Source organism: Ovis aries, chromosome 24, assembly GCF_016772045.2.
Source record: "Ovis aries strain OAR_USU_Benz2616 breed Rambouillet chromosome 24, ARS-UI_Ramb_v3.0, whole genome shotgun sequence".
NCBI classification, from domain to species: domain Eukaryota; kingdom Metazoa; phylum Chordata; class Mammalia; order Artiodactyla; family Bovidae; genus Ovis; species Ovis aries.
Window position 1 is genome coordinate 39,892,705 of NC_056077.1, and position 17,964 is coordinate 39,910,668.

General features: G+C 64.4%; 1 protein-coding gene across 1 annotated transcript in view; it reads right to left on the minus strand.

Annotated features, from left to right (window-relative positions):
- Positions 1-17,964, minus strand: part of SDK1 (sidekick cell adhesion molecule 1) — a 729,776-nt gene that overhangs the window by 35,631 nt on the left and 676,181 nt on the right. The window contains exons 33-38 of the mRNA XM_042240546.1: positions 15,821-15,956; positions 14,532-14,591; positions 12,528-12,629; positions 5,138-5,253; positions 3,116-3,302; positions 583-720 (exon numbers count right to left, since the gene is read on the minus strand). Coding sequence (XP_042096480.1) covers positions 583-720; positions 3,116-3,302; positions 5,138-5,253; positions 12,528-12,629; positions 14,532-14,591; positions 15,821-15,956 — 739 coding nt within the window. The remainder of the gene's footprint in view (positions 1-582; positions 721-3,115; positions 3,303-5,137; positions 5,254-12,527; positions 12,630-14,531; positions 14,592-15,820; positions 15,957-17,964) is intronic.

The following is a 17,964-nucleotide window of genomic DNA, read 5'->3' on the forward strand; positions in this document are numbered from 1 at the left end:
CTCCCTGTTTTAGTTGAATGTGCTTATTTTTAAAGGAAACGTTTATCGCGGCACTTTAAGTGGAGAGCCAGATCGTTAGACGTGTGGGTGGTATCTTTCCCTCCTAGACATTAAACAATCCGTAACTTTTACAGTCTGCCTGCGTCTATGACCAGGGGCTCCCCGCCCTCCTCTGCACCGCTGTCCTGGGCACACAGAGGGGCAGAGAGAAAGGCCCACTCAGCCCTCAGGGTGTGCTCTGCGCCCTGGGGCTCAGCTTCAGTCTCCGATCAGGGAACATCCTGCAAGCCCACGGTGTGCACGCCCTAAAAGAACCCTCGCTGAATAAACGTTAGAATGAGGGGTGGCCGGAGGAGCAGCTGGGGGCAGCGTCTGGGCCCAGTGCCTCCTCTGGCCACGTTGCCCACGTGGTTCCGGCTCGTGGTGTCTGGGTGGGACAAGCCCTGGGGCCTCTGGAGCAGCAGGTGGTGAAGACCGGGTCGGCGCCCCAGGAGGGCGGCTGTGCGGAACGCACCACGTGCTCGGCCCGTTCACCCACCTCTTCCCGCGTTGATGGCGGGAGCCAGGCCCTGCGAGGCTTACCTTGGACAGGTGTGAGCGGCTCGTACACCACTCGGTAGCCCTGCAGGACGCCGTTGGCCGCCGCGGGCTCGCCCCATGAGACGTTCAGCGTGGTGGAGGTTATTTCTGAGAACGCCAAAAAGCTGGGGGTCCCGGGAGCTGGAGGAACAGGACAGGACGTTCACTGAAGCTCCTTTTATAGCAAGAGATCATCCACATATGTGTCCACGCCTCCGCCCGGAACAGAGATGTTTATCAGATGTTATTTTCGACTTGGCGCAGCGGGGTGTAAAGGAGATTTACTGAGCATCCCCAACCTCCCAGGATCAATCGGAAACAAACCCTCCTGAGAGGAGCAGAGGAAACGACGGTGTTTAAGCACAAAGGAGCCTGAGAAGCACGGTGACAAAGGTGTAAAAACGAACAGTAGAGACAGGAACAGGAAGGGCCACGCAGACAGCGCGTCAGCTCCCAGTAGAGACAGGAACAGGAAGCGCCATGCAGACAGCACGTCAGCTCCAAGCCTGCGCCTCCGGGGGGCCAGGCTCCAAGGAGGGTGGTGGCTGAAGGCCCTGCCCTCCTCTCTTCTCCCTCTGTGGGGCCGTCCTCATCTGGGATCCCCTGGTGCCCAACCATCTCACGGTCCCTCTTGGTCTGGAGATGGGGGAGCTTGCAGGCCACCCTGAGCGGGGAGACGCTTTTGCCCAGCAGACACAGAGGCCGGCCGGGGGTCAGGGAGCAGGCCGACCCACCCAAGGTCCCTGTCCACCTGGACTGGAGCCCTGAGCTTCCCCCACCGCATGGGGACTGACGTGCCCCCAGCCTGGTTCCCCTTGGAGATGAGAAATGCCCACTAAACCCACCCCTCCTGCCCCGCTTCTGCTCTCCCCCATCCCTGGGGGTCCTGTGGCCCCACGATCGGCTGGGCCTACCATGCCTGAGGGTCCCCGCCTCCCACTCTCAGCCTCACAGCTCTGCCCCTTCCCACTGAGTCCATGATGGGCCCTTCCCGGCTTTGCAGGGACAGGCCCCGAGGGCGCGGCCCCTACAATCCAGCTGTGGTCATCTTGTGCGGGGCAAAGCACTCGGGGGCCCCTGCTCCCAGGAAGACTGAACCCACAGAATGTTGGGGAACCCTGAGAGGAGGGTGTGTATTCCATGGGCTCCCGAACCTACTTTGCTGGCCTGTGACCCTCTGGATCTCACGAAGCCCTTCGGAGCTCCCGGGACCCCAGGCCCAGCCTCCTTTCCCTTGGGAGGCCTGGCCAGCCTCACAAAGCCCCCCCAGGCCACAGGGGATTCTGAGAGTCACCAGGACAGTGAGCAATCAGCTCAGAACACACAGTGGGTGAGGAGAGGAGGCCACGGGCGGTGCGACCCCCCGCAGGGCAGCCCGGGCATGCTCTGGGACCCGCCTGAGGGCATGTGCCTGAGAGATGGCAGGCCAGCTGCTTCTGGAGGGCTCTGCAGCTGAGGCCCCAGGGGGGCCCACACTGCAGCCCAGGCTCAGCAGGTCAACAGACAAGGGGATCCCCCTCTGGGAGCTGGACCCGAGAGAAGCCCCCAGGGGCCTGGGGTGAATCCTGGCTGCGAGGGGCAAGGCCTCGTGCAGCTGGAAGCCTGTCCCCCACTGCCCTGCGCGCTCACAGCAAGCAGCTCCACGCAGCAGGCCCAGGCTGGGGGCCGGAGACACCACGCGAGTCAGACCCAGAAATCTCCGGCTACACGGGGCTGGGTTTCAGGACTGGCAGAGAGGGGAGCTGGGGGAGCTGGAGCGGGGGCAGAGTGCAGCAGTGGGGCGGGGGGCAGCAGCGGGGCGGGGGGTGACCCAGCGGTCAGCAGGGGGCAGCGGTGGGGTGGGGGGCAGCGGCGGGGCAGGGGGGCAGCGGCGGGGTGGGGGGCGGCGGCGGGGCAGGGGGGCAGCGGCGGGGCCGGGGGTGGCCCGGGCGGTCGGCAGGGGGCAGTGGCGGGGCAGGGGGTGACCCGGCGGTCGGCAGTGGGCAGCGGTGGGGTGGGGGGCTGCGGTGGGGCAGCGGGGCAGCGGCGGGGCCGGGGGGCAGCGGCGGGGCCGGGGGTGGCCCGGGTGGTTGGCAGGGGGTGACCCGGCGGTCGGCAGGGGGCAGCAGCGGGGCAGGGGGTGGCCCGGGTGGTCGGCAGTGGGCAGCGGCGGGGCAGGGGGGCAGCGGCGGGGCCGGGGGTGACCCGGCGGTCGGCAGGGGGCAGCAGAGGGGCGGGGGGGCCAGTGGCAGGGCAAAGGGGCAGCGGCGGGGCCGGGGGTGGCCCGGGTGGTTGGCAGGGGGTGACCCGGCGGTCGGCAGGGGGCAGCAGCGGGGCAGGGGGTGGCCCGGGTGGTCGGCAGTGGGCAGCGGCGGGGCAAAGGGGCAGTGGCGGGGCCGGGGGTGGCCCGGGCGGTCGGCAGGGGGCAGCGGCGGGGCGGGGGGCAGTGGCGGGGCCGGGGGTGACCCGGCGGTCGGCAGTGGGCAGCGGCGGGGCGGGGGGCGGCGGCGGGGCAGGGCTGGCCCGGGCGGTCGGCGGGAGGCTCGCGTGCTCCTACCTGCCTGGAGGGTGCAGCCCGGCCTGGGCTCGCTCCGGGGCCCGTCGCCCGCGGCGTTGAAGGCCGTGATGCTGACCAGGTACTCGGTGTGGCTGGTGAGGTTCTTCAGCCTGGCCGTGGTCTCGGGCAGGAACAGCACCCGCATCTTCTCCGTGGCGTTCTGGCTGTCCGCCTCCCAGTAGTAGATCTGTCGGGAGGAGCGGAGGCTGGAGGTCCGGTGGCTCAGAGGGGTGGCGCCCCATCTCAGCCCGGGGACAGGCGGCCACAGAGCCGGGGGGGACCCCAGTGCTCCTGGGGGGTGAGTGCGCCTCTGCAGAGGCCAGGCCAGGAGGACGGGGCCTGCGGACAGAGGTGACTGCCAGGAAGGTGCCTTAGGACCAGGCTCCTGGACGTAAGGGAGACCGACCCAGACCCTGCTCCAGCCTGTGGACAGCACCAGCCCCCAACTTCACTCGAGGCTCCCGCATTTTAACCCCGACATCCGTCAAAGCTTTCGATTGACATGCCCCAATACTGTGGACATTAAAACAGCCTCAGATGACGGACAGAAGAGCCACGCTGGGCTCAGCACTGCTGGGTGGCCCGTGTTTCTCCTGGGTCTGTTTGCTTGTGTCTGGCTTTTATGTGCTCGTGGGTGAACGTGACGCCCACACACAGAGGGTTGTAAGGTCATCTGAACTGTTTTCCTTGACAGCTGGCAGAGAACCACAGCCCCAAGCCGGTGCCAGCCAGGCCGCCCAGAGACAGCCCTGACCCGCGGATCCGCCTAGGCTCCGTGGGTGTAACCTGGGCCAGGCGGTCAGAGCCGTTGGCCCATGTGCAGAGCAGCAGAGACCGCGCAGGCCGGGGGCCGGCTGTCCGGCGTCCACACGTCTGGCCAGGCCGGAACGGCCTCCTGGGTTAGCTACGCTCATTCCCTCCTGCAAGACGCACTCCAGCTTCTGCGCTCTGAACTGGCCAGTGAGGCGCTCTGCTCGAAGAGGCCGTACTAACCTGGACACTGAGATCAATACCCACGTCAGCGTCTGTTTAGGTGCTATTGCTGGGAAGTTATTAACAGGGAACACGGTTTGGACACACACCCATAGCACCTTGCCTCCAGGCCCAGGGGACTCGCTGTCACCTCGTCAATCATGGTTAACGGCCCTGCCACGGAGGAAGGCCTTTCTTTTCACAAAACAGCTACAGAAATCATTCTTAGAAGGACATTTAATCAGTCCAGTAGTCATCATCAGGGCAGGCGAGCCCATGGAGTCTGAGGACTTATCAACTTGGGGCTCAACAGACCAGACAAGGAGACTCACCCTGGGGGGAAGATGGGGGTTTGCAAGGGACGGCCCTGGGCTGTTCACCTCAGGAGGGTTTTGGCTGACCTCACGGGGTCCCAGCCCAGTCCACAGGGGTGACCTTGGAGGTGGAACCCTGGGAGGGGCTCCCTGCCCCCCACCAACTTGTGTGACTGTTCACGCCCGATGCTCTTACGGGAATGGCCTGGTGCCTTCCTTCCATACCGCTTCTGGAACATTCAGTTAATGTGGGCTCAGAGCAGGTCAGTGTTGGGGCTCTTGAACTGAGGTCCCCAGGAGCCAAGCACCCTGGGGGGCTTGTCACACATGCACACTTTCGGGCCCGGGACCTACTGCGTCAGGACTTGGGAAGCGTCCAGTAGTGACACCAGGCGGAGCTGAGGGCAAGGCCCGGTCTCCCCAGGGCCCCCTGCACCGTCAGCAAAGGTGGTGGAGGCTCCCCGAGGGGGTGCAGGGCAGGGGGTGCCGGCCTGGGAGGGAGGGGCTGCTGGCTGCACAGTGAGCCTCCCCCACCCCCAGGCCCGGTGGGAGGTGGGCCGAGCCGGCCCAGCCCCTCGGCGATGCCCTCGGCTCTGAGGGCGAGAGCCGCCGTGAGCTGGCGCAGGACGCAGAGGGTGGCCAGAGCCAGGGGGCCGCCGTGAGCTGGGGGGCCCAGGCTGCCGGCCCTCGTCCCCAGGCGGCCGAGAGGGAAGACCGCGCCACGCGAGGGGCTTGCCTTGTAGCCCTGGATGTTCCCATTCTGGCTCTCCGGCGGCGGCGGCTCCCACGTGACCTCCAGCTGGCTGGCCGTGAGCGGGTTCACCTGCACGCGCTGCGGGGCCTGGGCGGGGGCTGCGGGGCGGAGAGCGGAGGGTCAGCCGAGAAGCCCGCCCACCCGTGCCGGTTCCCAGGCCGTCCCTGCCAGGACGACCACGGACCCGTCTCAGAACCACGGTTCTGAGTGCGCGCGGTGAAATCTGGAGAATCCCGAAGAAAAGCGCTTATACCGGGACACAGCGGCGCTGGTGAGAACAAAGGTGAGACAGCAACCCACGTGCGTGTGACTGAGCTGCGAGGCCGCCTGGGACAAGCAGAGACGGTCAGCAACCTCCAGCCTCACTGCGCTGGGTGGCGGGGAGGTCCTGTGGCTGGGAGACCCAGGCCCCAGCCCCTGCGGTGCCGGCTGTCACATTCGTTACCGAGTTGCGGCAGTTGCTCAGGCGTTAAGTCCTGCCCGGCTCTTTTCAACCCCAAGGCCTGCAGCACACCAGCCTTCCCAGTCTTTCACTGTCCCCCAGAGTTTTCTCAGATTCACGTCCATTGACTCGGTGATGCTCCCTAACCTCTGTTGCCCCCTTCTCCTCTTGCCTTCAATCTTCCCCAGCATCAGGGTCTTTTCCAGTAACCACAACTGAGGGAAACGCTAAATTCCACGAGAAAGCAAAGGCCACCTGTGGGAACAGCCTGGCGATCCAGGGGTTAGGACTCTGCCTTCACTGCCGGAGGCCCAGGTTCGATCCCTGGTGGGGGAGCTGAGATCTTGCACACCACAGAGCAGCCAGAAAGGAAAACAAAGGCGTGTGTGATCCTGTCAGGGGTTCAGGACGCTGGGGTACGCAGCCCTGCTCCCGGGGGAGCTGACGTCTGCGGACCCGCGGCCGCCCCTCCTTGGGGACGGAGCACAGAGGCCGCCGCCGCATGTCCCCTGGGGAGGACCCACCCCTCTGGTCCTCCTCCCACCCTGAGGGCTCCCCCCCACCGCCACCGTGCTGGGCTGGAGTCAGCAGGTGCAGGTGAAAGGTGAAAGGGCACTGGCAGGGCCCCTTGGCCGTGGCCTTGCCGGCAGCCTCAGGGCAGCTGGGAACAACGCAGCCAGCCCACGTGCACGTCTGGGGACGTTTCTCTCTGCCTGGCATTCCCACTGGCCGGTCTGTCCCCTGCCCCCTGCAGGCCGCTCCCTTCTCCCCCCGGGTACCCCTCCCCCTCCCGGCAAACTCCACGACGGGCTGGACCCCGGAGCTGTCGTGGGGGGGGGCCTGGCTGCGAGGGGCAAGATGCCAGCCCAGCGCCCTCACCCCCCGTGGCCCTGCCCGCGGCCCGGGCGCTGCCTTTGGGCTCAAGTCTGTTTACGGCCACACGTGGAAGGAACCAAGCAGACGGTCACCATCGGGGGAGACGGCCGGGCACTCGGTCCTCTGGAGGGGGCCTCCGCGGAGAGGACGACCTTCGCGAGTCGCCCCTTCCCCGCCGCCCCCCAGCGCAGAATTAAATAGTAATTAACGCGCACTCAGCCTGACACCACCTATTCATCCTGCTCTAACTGTGCGGCTCGTGTTACCGCGGCCCACCCCGCCGCTAATGGAAATGTTAATAACCCTCACCAGGTTGCTGTGACAGATGCTCGGCCTCATTATCAGAAATTCTTATTTACCGCTCCATTAAACAACAGAATCACACAGAAAAACAATTCAATCAAAACTAACTGGAGGAATTTTAACAGCCGCATTAATAATCCAAAACATAAATAAAGTTAATGTCTTTTGCATGTTTGCCATCGGCGACTCTGTCGCGAAATGACTGGGGCGCCATTGGATGGGGAAAGGCAGAGTGGGATGCCGCCGCCACCCCGGTGGGGCCAGGGCCACGTGTGAGTGTCCGCTGCCCCAGGTGTCCTCCTTGAAGACGCGGCAGAGCCAGGGCCCACGGCGGCTCGGGGGTGGACACGTGCGACACACAGCTCCCCACCCCCGGCCCGGTTCCATCCCTGGCGGCAGGCCCACCTGTACCGCTGTCCCCGGGCAGGGCTCCCACAGCCCCCAGCCCGTCCTGGGGCACAGTGCCTCCCTGCCCGTAACAAAGACTTCCCTGAAAAGGACACAAGCAGGGGAGAGAGAAACTGGCGTGAACACAGAGCAAAGCGCGCTGGCTTCTAGACTTACACTTTTGGCTCCTAAGAGCCTCTAGACCTCCCCCCACCCCTGACCTGCAGGAAGACACCCTGTTTACACCCTGCAAGGGATCCTTATTTGTCGTGAAGGGTTCGGCTTGGAAGCTGGTGGGGCATCTGACAGGCCGTGATCTCTTTGTTCCCCCACTTTACTATCTGTGGAGGACGGTGCATGTGAGCATCGGCTCAGAATGCCGTGCTAAAGTGCATGAAATCAGTTTTCAAAAGCCCACTGGCCCGGCAGTCTGGTGTGAGCTGATACGCGGACGCCGCGGACGGTGCTGGAGGCAGGGGCTGGGCTGGGGCGCGGAGCAGAGGTTCCCCTGGGCACCTCGGCCGGGCAGACGATGCTGCCCCACGGCCATCACCCACTGGCCTACAGGGAGGGCTGGCTACGGTGGCAATAGAAATGCTTCTGGACTTTGGCTCCTTGTACCCAACAGTGGTGATGGAACACCAGAGATTTCTGGAATCTTGGCTGAGTGCTCAGGAAGCCCTGCAAAGCGGGGAGCTGCAGGCTGGACTGGGCAGGCGGGTCCCAAGCAGCAGTGAGACCGGCACTTTGTCCAGCTCCAGTGGCCCCTGGATGGGCTCGCCGGCCTCCAGTGACCATGCGGCGTCAAGGGAAGACAGCAGCTGCCCATGGCTTTCTGTGGACGTGCTGGTGAAGGGGGTGCTGGCTCCCGGGCCCCGACTGTCGCACTCCTGACTGCAGGTCCCGCAGACCCTGGGCGGCCCCGGGCTCACTGGGGCCCCGCACCAGAGCCTTTCAGAAACTCTGCTGCAGGGTGGCAGCTGGGAGGCCCCCCTGTGCTCGCAGCATGGAAAGGACAGGAAGCAGCATCTGCAAAGGCGCCTGGCAAACGGCCAGGGCTGGGGGCATGGGGGCTGCCCGCCGCTCGGGCAGGACTGCTCACCATCCCGCCCCTCGTCCCTCACCCTGCCCCACCATGGGGTGGTGTCCACCCTGTGGACAGTCCCCCGGAGGGAGCTACACGTCTCCCTCTGGACACCAGTCTGGCCAATGACCCATGGGCATTTCCCAGCAGTTACATCCAGTGCGTTCCATGGGCTACAGTCCATAGGGTTGCCCAGAGTCAGACATGACTGAGTGACTCAGCACGCAGGCTACAGAGACGGGAAAACTAAGGCCCAGAGGGACCCAGCAACCCGCCAGAGGTCACGCACTCAGCAGGCATGTGGACTCTGCTTCGTGTAAACCCAGGCAGCCTGGCTCTGAGCCTCTCTCCTTCTCTCCCTCATGGTGAGGTTCCGGGGGCCTGGGGAGGGGGAGTGGGGGAGGCGGGCGGGGAATTCAGCCCCCCACCCCTCGCCGGCCCAGCACGTCTCGCCCCTCAGGGCCCCGGCCCCTGCCTCTCCGCTGTCTCCTCTGTTCACCTCACTGCTGAGCCAGAACCAAACACAACTCCAAGGAGGCTTAACGGGAAAAAGCAGGAAACTGGTCACAAAACCATTTTCCAAAAGACCGACGCTGTGCTGCAGGGAAAGCCCCGCACGGCGAGTCTAAGCCCCAGGCTCGGACGGCGGGATGTGGGAAGTCTGTCCAATCCCCGAGCGCAGCTTCGCCATTTGTAAAATTGGAGAAAATGTGGGATGTGAAGGGTTTTGCAGCTGAGACGAAGCCGGCGGTGTGAGAGCAGAGCACGGCTGGCAGGGAGCGAGTGCGGCGTCCCCAGGTGGGTCCCCGAGGCGACCTCGCCTGTGGGCAGGTGGGGTGCTGCTCCTGTGTGGGCTCTGTCCCCGTGGAGACGGAGGGCTGCTGGGCCACCCTGCGCTGACGCCTTTAGGTGTCCGTCTCCCCTGGGGGTGTCTGTGTGAGCTGAGAGCCGCCCAGAGGTGTCATCACAGACCCGCGATGCCCTCCAGGGACCTGCTCCTGGCCTTCATGCCATCCTTCTGACAAGCAGGTCCTGGGGGTGCTTCTCCCTCTGGGGTCTGCCCGCCTCAGGGGGCTCCTGGGGGAGAGGTGTTTCCTCCCTGTGGGAGAAGGCGCTCTTTCTGCTGCCTGGAGCCACTGGGCCACCTTGATGAATAGCCTGCCTGAGTCAGGAGTGAGCTGAGAGGAGGAGGAGCCAAGAGGGAGCACAGGGACAGCCTGTTAGCATGCTGGATCCAGCCTCGCCTGAAGCTGCACCCAGGATCTTTGACTTCTCTGCTATGCGAGTTAACGGCAGGTTCTTTCAGCTCAAGCCTCTTTGGGTTTCTATCTCTTGCAAGCTGTAGTTCTTCCTAGTGTACTATTTTTACCGATTTGTAATGCCCGGACTCAGAAATCAATCTGAATGAGAGATCTCCTAAAGGTTACCCTTTCTGAGGTTAGAAGGATTTAAAAACTACATATTCAGGCTAGAGGGGACCCACAGCTCATCACCTCTCAACCTCTCGCTGTCCTGCAGGACGAGACCAACCAAGAACCTGCAAGGGGCCTCAGTCGCTCACTACTTACTGGCCGGCCCTGGCCCAGTGTGTCCTGGACATTTATCCTGCAGGCAGGGCGGGCGAGCTGGGGGCAGGGTCGGGGTGAGGACCCCCGTCGCCTCACTCCCAGCCTGCAGCTTTCCCCTCTGCACTGTGGTCCTCAGGGCCGGAGCTCAGAGCAGTGGAGTGACAGGCCAGCATCACAGAGCCAGGGCCGGCGGAGGTGATCCTCAGACCTGCAGGTCTGACTCGGGAAACTCGCTGTTTTCGGGCAGTTTTCACACAAGTCTGAGCATTTCCTGCCGAATGATGAAGCGTCCGGCCGAGTGAATGGAAACTGCCCCCATTTAGCTTTATTTTCTGCAGGCCTGAGAGCAGCTCAAAGTCAGGAGGAGCACATTACAAGGGGCCCTGGGCTGCGAGAGGCAGCGACTGGACGGCCAAGGGTGCGTGGCAGCCGTGCTGGAAGCATGGCGTCCTCCTTCCAGAACGTTCTCTGGGCGTAAACACGGGTGGCCGAGCAATGCTCCAGGGCCAAACATCTGCCCAACCTGGGGGGGCAGCCTGAGGGGGGAGCCTGGTCTCTTTCTGGGTTCTGCCTCTGCGTCCCCGACTGGAGGTTACTGAAGGCCGCCCACCCACAGAAGCAGCCGACGGACACCCTCCTGGCACTTGGGAGAAACAGGCGGCGGCCCGCCTGGGTTCACAGCAGCTGCACCGCAGCACCCAAGATGGGGAGACAGCCCAGGCGTCCACCGAGGGACCGACAGTGAATGCAGGGTCTGCACCCAGAGGAGAGTCCTCCCCCGCGAGAGGGAGCCGAGTCTGACACCTGCTGCAGCTCGGGCGAGCCCGGGAAACATGCCGGGAGACGGAAGCCTGGTAAAGCGGACAACCGCAGCTCTGGCCCGCGTCCGAGGAGCACCCGGAGCAGCGAGCCCACAGACGGGAAGCAAGTCAGGGCTGATGGCGGCTGGGGAAGGGGGCCTGCCCACGGCTGAGGGGCGTCTGTCTGGGGAGAAGCCGGGGCCGGGGAAGGTGGGTGGCGGCCACTCGGCCGGTGAACAGGCTCCCTGCCCCTGGGCTGGACGCTTGCCAGGATGGCGCGTGTCATGTCAACCGTACTTTACCATAAAATGAACAACAAACAACCACAGACCCAGGACGCGAGCCCAGAGGTAAGCAGACGTCCACGGCCGTCCAGCTGGCTGCTACGGTCCCGGATCTCCCGGGTCTCCCGCCTGGGTTCCAGCCCTGTTCTCCACACGCCTGCACGGGTCCTGGGATGCAGGCCCTGTCCGCAGCACCTGGGCCCCGCCGCTGGTCCTCTCGCTGGGCTGCAGGCTGATGGGCGGGCGGGTCAGCTCCATGGGTCCCGGCCAGCTGGCTGTGCGCACCCTGAGCCCAGCGGCACGGCTGCCCGCATGACGCCCCACCAGGCTCCAGAGCCCTGCTCTCGCGGACGGCGTGTGCCGCGTCCTCCCCGCCTGTGTGGGCTCTTCTGTGGCCAGGCCCAGGCCCTCCTGGAGTGCCCGGCCCCCAGTGACCTCCACCCCTTCCGCCGACAGACTCCCGTGCAGGCTGGGGTGGCCCCCGCTGTCTCCTATGGGCTCACCTGGTTTATCCTTGTCTACATGAAAACACCATGTGACTCTTCCGGAAAAACCCTGCTAAGCCAGAGACCCTCAGTGCTGGCTCGTTTCCGACAATAACCTCTCCAAACTGCACTGTCGCCTGACGCGTCCTGTGGCCGGCCCAGAGAATTCAGCCTGAGTCCCCCGAAAGCCTGGGTCGCTGTCCCCAGGGGCATTCCAACCCCGTCCACCCTCCTGACTCTGCACCCGCAGTTTCTAGCAGAACCCTCGGCCATGTGCCAAGATCAGAGGAGACGGCTGTCCGTGGAGCAGTGTGTGTGTGTGTGCGTGTGTGCGTGTGTGCGTGTGTGCGCACGCGCCTGGGGGCGGGGGGGTTTCTGCAGGGAGAAGGCAGGCTGTGGGGCAGTGTGCATGCGCCCGAGGGCAGGGGGTGTTCCTGCGGGGAGAGGATAGGCCGTGGGCAGTGTGTGTGTGTGTGTGTGTGTGTGTGTGTCTGTGTGTGTGTCTGTGTGTGTCTGTGTGTGTGTGTGTGTGTGCCCGACGGCAGGGGGGTTTCTATGGGGAGAGGGAGGGCTGTGGGCAGTGTGTGTGCGTGCCCATGGGCAGGGGGGGTTTCTGCGGGGAGAGGGCAGGTGACTCCCTCCTTCCAGGGCAGCAGGGGGCAGGGTGGAGGCAGCACTCTGATCTGAGCGTGGGATGCGACGTCTCCCTGTGCGTCAGCCCCACAGAGGGGACGGTTCTTGAAACAAGCCCAGGCGCCAGGTGGTGTCTAAAACGGGGAATAACGTGCATCTATGCAGCTTTCAGAGATTGGGGAGCGGCTGTTATGGGCGGTCAGGCTGACTCGGGGCCGGTACCAGTGCTCAGAGACGGTGGGTGACAAACGTCCCCCTCCCCGCACCCAGGGTCCTGCACCCCTGGACCCCCACAGGGATGACAGCGTGGCTCCCCTAGAGCATGTCCTGATAAATCTGATACCTCTAGACCTTTCTCAAAAGCAAGACTTGATTGCTCCTGGGGCCACCAGGACACCCAGCCCTTGGCCGAAGACTCTTCCCAGCATGACCAGAAGCCTCCTGAACCCCCATAACCTGACCTTCTACGAGGGGGACGCTGCTGGCCCCTGATCTCCAGATGGGACTCACCAGCCTCCCCGACGAAGACCTCCACGGGCGCGCTGGCCGGGCCCTCGCCGATGACGTTGTAGGCCGTCAGGACCACTTCGTAGCGCCGGTATTTCTTCAGATCTGCAAGGGTGAGGGGACAAGGTCAGCAGGATGGAGCCCTGCCCTTTCTTAGAAAGCTCCCTCTGTGACCAGTGCCCCCGGGGGGACGAGGGAGCCCTTTCTTGCAGAGAGAAGCCTGTGAGGGGCTGGCCACCCTCCATCCGGCAGTGCCCCCTCCCCGCCCGTGCCCCCGGTGAGGCAGTCACGGCTGTCCTGCATTCGGGGCCAGGTGGCAACAAGCTCCTCGTCTAAGGGAGTGAGTCTAGGACACAGAGCTTGACCTGAGCCTGCCTTCTGGTCTGGAACCTCTCCTGGAGAGGAAGAGCAGACAGAGCAAGACCCTGGCACCGCTCGACCACGTGGGCCAATCCTTGACCCCTTCTGTGACGTCATGGCGGGAGGGGCTGGGGGTCGCATTCGCTGACCTCTGCAGAGCAGGGCCCTCTCTGGGAGGTATGGTTTGCAGGGACCACTTGCTCAGGTGGTCAGACACATACGTGGGGCCTCTGGACAGTCATGTGACTGGGAAAACCTTCCAGAAAGTTATGGCTTAAAAAATCAGCGGTTTCCACCACATCGAGTAGTGCAGAGCTCATGTGTGGCTGCCTGGCCTGCATGATGGACTTGGCGTCTCATGCCCTTTTCTTCCCAGGACATGGCCATTCAGACCTCACGGGCCTTGGTTTGCCAACATAGATATATTTAACGGTCAAGATCCTGCCCCCGCGGTCAAGCTCTGCTGCTGAGAAACCACCAGACTGGCTTCGCCTCAACTTGGGGCCTCGTGTGATTGCCAGGAATCCACAGAGACACACCAGAGTAGACGCCGGCGTGTGGCCAGGGCGCCCCTTCCATGCTTCCTAACCCGAGACAGAAAGGCCTGGGCGGGGACCAGGGGAGGGAGCCCCCATCACTGGGCCCGGCCTGCACTTGACTCTTCACCCGACCCCTTGGAGAGGCCACCTCTGGGACACGCCCAGCCCAGGAGGGACTCGGTGGACAGACAAGGAGGCAGCGAGGTGGGGAGGGGGCAGGCGAGCTGGCCCACGATGGATGACGCGGAGCTTCAGGGGGAGGGCATGGCTCCATGAACCCCGCCCCAGCTGCCGGGCTGGTCGGCTGCCCCGGGTGCTGGCCAGGGCAACACGGGATGAGCTGGCAGAGCGCTGGTGCCCACAGGGCCTGGCAGGGCCAGCTCTCCCTCCCCTCCGTTACCTGCTTTCTGATGCAGTGACCTCTCTGTGCTGGACTGAACTGCAGCTCGGCCCCTGAGTCTCGCACTCGGTCACTGAAACCCACCCTGGCCGGAATCCAAGGGGCGATTTGATAAGAAGGAGGAGAGGCCGGATGGACAAGCGCTGGACAGGTGTGTGTGGTGGCTGCCCCGCACCCCGAGAGGAGGGAGACCCCGACGCTGTAGTGAGGAGGGCATTGGCCTGAAGCCAGCAGACACAGAGGGGCCCGCTGGGCGAGTCCCCTGCTGCGAGGTCCCTGGAGGGGTCGGGGTCACAGAGACAGGAAGCGGGGGGTAGGTGCCCGGGGTGGGCGTCAGTGTTTAAAGGGGCAGAGTCTCAGGTGGGGGGTGGGAGGGTTCTGGAGGAAGGCAGTGGGGATGGGTGCGTGACAGTGTCTGCACGCACCAGGGGTAAAGATGGTAAGCCCACAGTTAAGCTGGCAGGGTTAGAGGAGAGAGCTGCCCTCCGACCTTCGGTCCCAAACTCCGAGAACAGCTGTTGGGAACCCCTGCCCCGCCTGTGTTTCTAGAAACTCCCTTTCGGTGGTTCTGGCCCATCACGCATTTTAGCGGGACAGGGTTGGGGGGCTCCAGGAATGAGAGCCGGGAACCCGAGCTGGTCTTCACTCAGTCCGCCAAGAGGCTGAGGGGCACTGCCCAGCTGTGCCAGCTGTGCGCGGATCACTCACGCGTTAACTCGTAGGTCGTCTCGGTGGAGCTGCTGTTGACCGTCTTGAAGCTGCTCTGGGCTGTGAGGGGCGAGCAGACAGGCCGTCAGCGCGGGGACAGCTGGCGCCAGGACGGGGCGCAGACACAGAGGGAGGCCTGGCCGGGAAGCTGCTCTGCCTCCCGAGCGGCCACCACACGCCTGTCTGCTCACCGGGACCCCCGCGGAGCCTCCTGAACCAGCCAGGCCCCTGTCCCGTGAGGGGGAGGGGGTCCCCTGGCCCGTGAGGGGGTGGGGGGTCCCCTGGCCCGTGAGGGGAGGGGGGTCCCCTGGCCCGTGAGGGGGAGGGGGGCTCCTGGCCCGTGAGGGGAGGGGGGTCTCCTGGCCCGTGAGGGGGAGGGGGGCTCCTCTCTGACTAAACGGGTCGGACTGGCATCTGGCGGAGCATGGCGCAGAGCAGCACTGGGGGCCGCAGCACTGGCTGGCCCCAGGGCAGCCGCGTCTGGTCACATGCTCAGGTGAGCACCCCAGGCCGGCGGGGACGACCCACCAACAGTGAGCAGGTGCACAGACCCTCGCACCCTCTTATTCCGGGGTCTGTGTGACTCAGCCCAGAGGGACAGTCACGGCTAGCTGGGTGTCGGCAAGGGGCACCTGGGGAGACTGTGAGTGGGGGTCTCAGCGGAGCCAGGTCCTCCCCCGGTGGGGTTGGGGCCGAGGTGCAGCCCCTCGCTGACCCCAGAGCGGCTCCGGGGGCCAAGCGCGATGTGTGTGACCCACACAGAGAGGCCCAGGCAGAGCCGGACCTGGTGCCCTGGCCGCCCTGCCCCGCTCCCACCACGTGGGTGCCAGGGGCCCAGGTGTCTTCTCTGATGGTGCTGGGGGGCATCTCTCAGCCGTCCCGGGCCTGGCTCCACGGGCCCCAGCCCCCCAGGCCTGCTCCGTGTGGGCTGAGCTGCTGTCCCCGGAGGCCCAGCTACTTCCCTCCAGGGCGCACAGGACCCGGAGGCTCAGCCCCACCCTGGCTGGCGACCCCTGCCCCCCCACCAAGCTGTGCCAGGCCCTGCGTCACCCTCTTCGCCTCACGTCCTGCATGACATCCTTTTACCCCGACAGCCCCTCAGATGGCTCCTCCTCCAGGCAGCCTTCCTGGGTCCCCTCCCTGTGCCCTGGGCCTTGCACACCGTCGGGGTGCTGGGGAGGGGGCAGAGCCGTACCCCCTCCGGCCCCCATGGCTGTTCCCAGCAGGCCTGGGGTGGGCAGATGTGGTGGTTATGGGAACCTCTGCCGTGGGGTTGGGGGGGGGCTCACCTGTGAGCTCGGCCCGCAGAGCTGAGGGCGTCTTGAGCGTCTTGGACTCGGTGGCGGGGGCCGCCTCGTACTCCAGCTCGCGGTAGTAGATCCGGTAGCCCTGCAGGAGGCCGTTCAGGCTCTCGTCCCTTGGGGGCTGCAAAGACAGCATGGTCAGGGGCCTGGCTGCATGCTGGCCAGCTGCGTGGAAAGGTGGGGTGTCACTGGTTCAAGACAACCAGAGGGGCCCCGGTTGTTGGCAAGAGGACAGCCAGGTGTCCCACTGATGAGGAATGACGGGGTCCGGGGACAGAACCCGGGCCTCCTGGTCCTGTGTGTGTGGACAGGGGTGTGTCTCCCTGTCCAGCCCGGACACCTGAGCCTCAGGGCCGGGGCTGGAGACAATGGCCCAGGTCACAGATGGAGAGGAAGCTGCCCATTCCTGGCAGACCCAGAACCAAAGGGGGCCGTGGATGCGGCCTGGCCTTTCGTCGTCCACCACTGACCCCACCCTGTCCCTTCCGTCCCCGACCCTCCCATCCACCTGGGCTTGTGGCCGTCTCGCTGGGACCCTCACTGACCCCGCTGCATGCCAGGTGGCCCCCCGCCTGACCAGCGTAGGGCTAGAACAACCTGTCCCACCACCCACTGCACCTCAGCTGGTGTAAGAGCGGCCGATGGTGGGGCAGGGCCTCGTCTGACTCCTAAGAACCCAGCGGAAGGCGGCTAACGGCTGACAGGTGGCTCAGAGACAAGGTCGGACGGTGGGGGAGTCTGAGCCTGTGCGTGTGAGCCTAGGACCTTGCAACCGCTTCCCTCTGGGTACCGCCGCTGCTCAGGGAGGGCCTGGCCTGACTTCCCTCCCCCTTTGGCTGGTTTCTGTTGATTAGTGAGCCTGGGGAGGGCATCCCCAGCTGGGTTGACAGGTCTGTCTGTGGAAGGAAGGCCATCCCACTCCACGTGGAACCCAAATAAGGCCACGGCGCTGACCCCGGTGCTGGGGGCTACGGGCTTTGCTCCCCCCGCTGCGGTCCTCAGCAGGTCAGGACCGAACCTCCCAAACTGCAGCCGGACAGATGGACCCAGAGCGCCCGGTGCCCAAGTGGACGCCACAGCTACTGTAGGAAAGCCCCCTGCTGTGGGTTGAACTGTGCCCCCCCAGGAGACATGCTGAGTCCTAACCGCTGGTCCTGGCAAAGTGACTTCATCTGGATTTGGGTCTCTGCAGACATAATCAAGTTAGGAAGAGGGCACCTGTGGAAGGGAGTGCTCTAAGGCGATGGCGGGCTTCCCAGAGGGCAGTTCCATTTTATTTGCCCAAGTCTTCAATGCAGCGATCACACGTCTAGAAACTGACCCCACATGGACACTCGGTTGTGGGCAGTCCTGAGATCTACAAACGTGAGCCTGGGACTAACTCTCCCCCACCCCTCTAAACGCCAAGACCAGTCCTCTCTGGGTCTTTTCAATGCCAAGACAACAGGGTGGCCTTCGAGCTTGAAGGGCGCGGACAATAAGATTGCCTGCAGACAAATTGGCAGACTCGGGACTCGTGAACGCCATCAGGTAATGTGATAATTGATTCACATGGGCACCTAGATGTTCAGCGTGATGGATCGTAAAGACAAAACACATTTTAAGAGGCAATATAGAATCTAGCAATTATTTAACAAATGCTGAGACCAGAAAAAGACCCAAAGATTCTTATAAGATGAGGACATTTGGACACAGAAAGAATGTCACGCAAAGGCGTAGGTCGAGACTGAAAGAAGCGCCTAGAAGCCAAGGAGCGGTGAGGCCTGCCGCAGCCACTAGAGGCCGGGAAGAGGCGGGCAGCAGGCTTCCCTGTGTCTGCAGTCAGCCGCCACCTTGACCTTGGACTCTGGCCTTCAGAACTGTGGGAGGGCAGGGCGGCCGGTTCCAGGGGCTCTGCTGTCCAAACTCGCACCCTTCAATTCTCAGTCCCTGAACCCAGGCAGCACCGTGGGGACCCGGATGCTCAGCTAAGTCTGTTCTCCGTGACCTCTGGCTGCTCTCTGTCCCAAACTCGGGCCCCCTGTGGGAGGGGACAGCTCTCTGCCCTCGCACTCGCCAGTGGGCAGCGCACACAGCAAGGGCGCTTCCTCCCACGAGCTGGAATCACCACGTTTTCACCACGAGAGCCC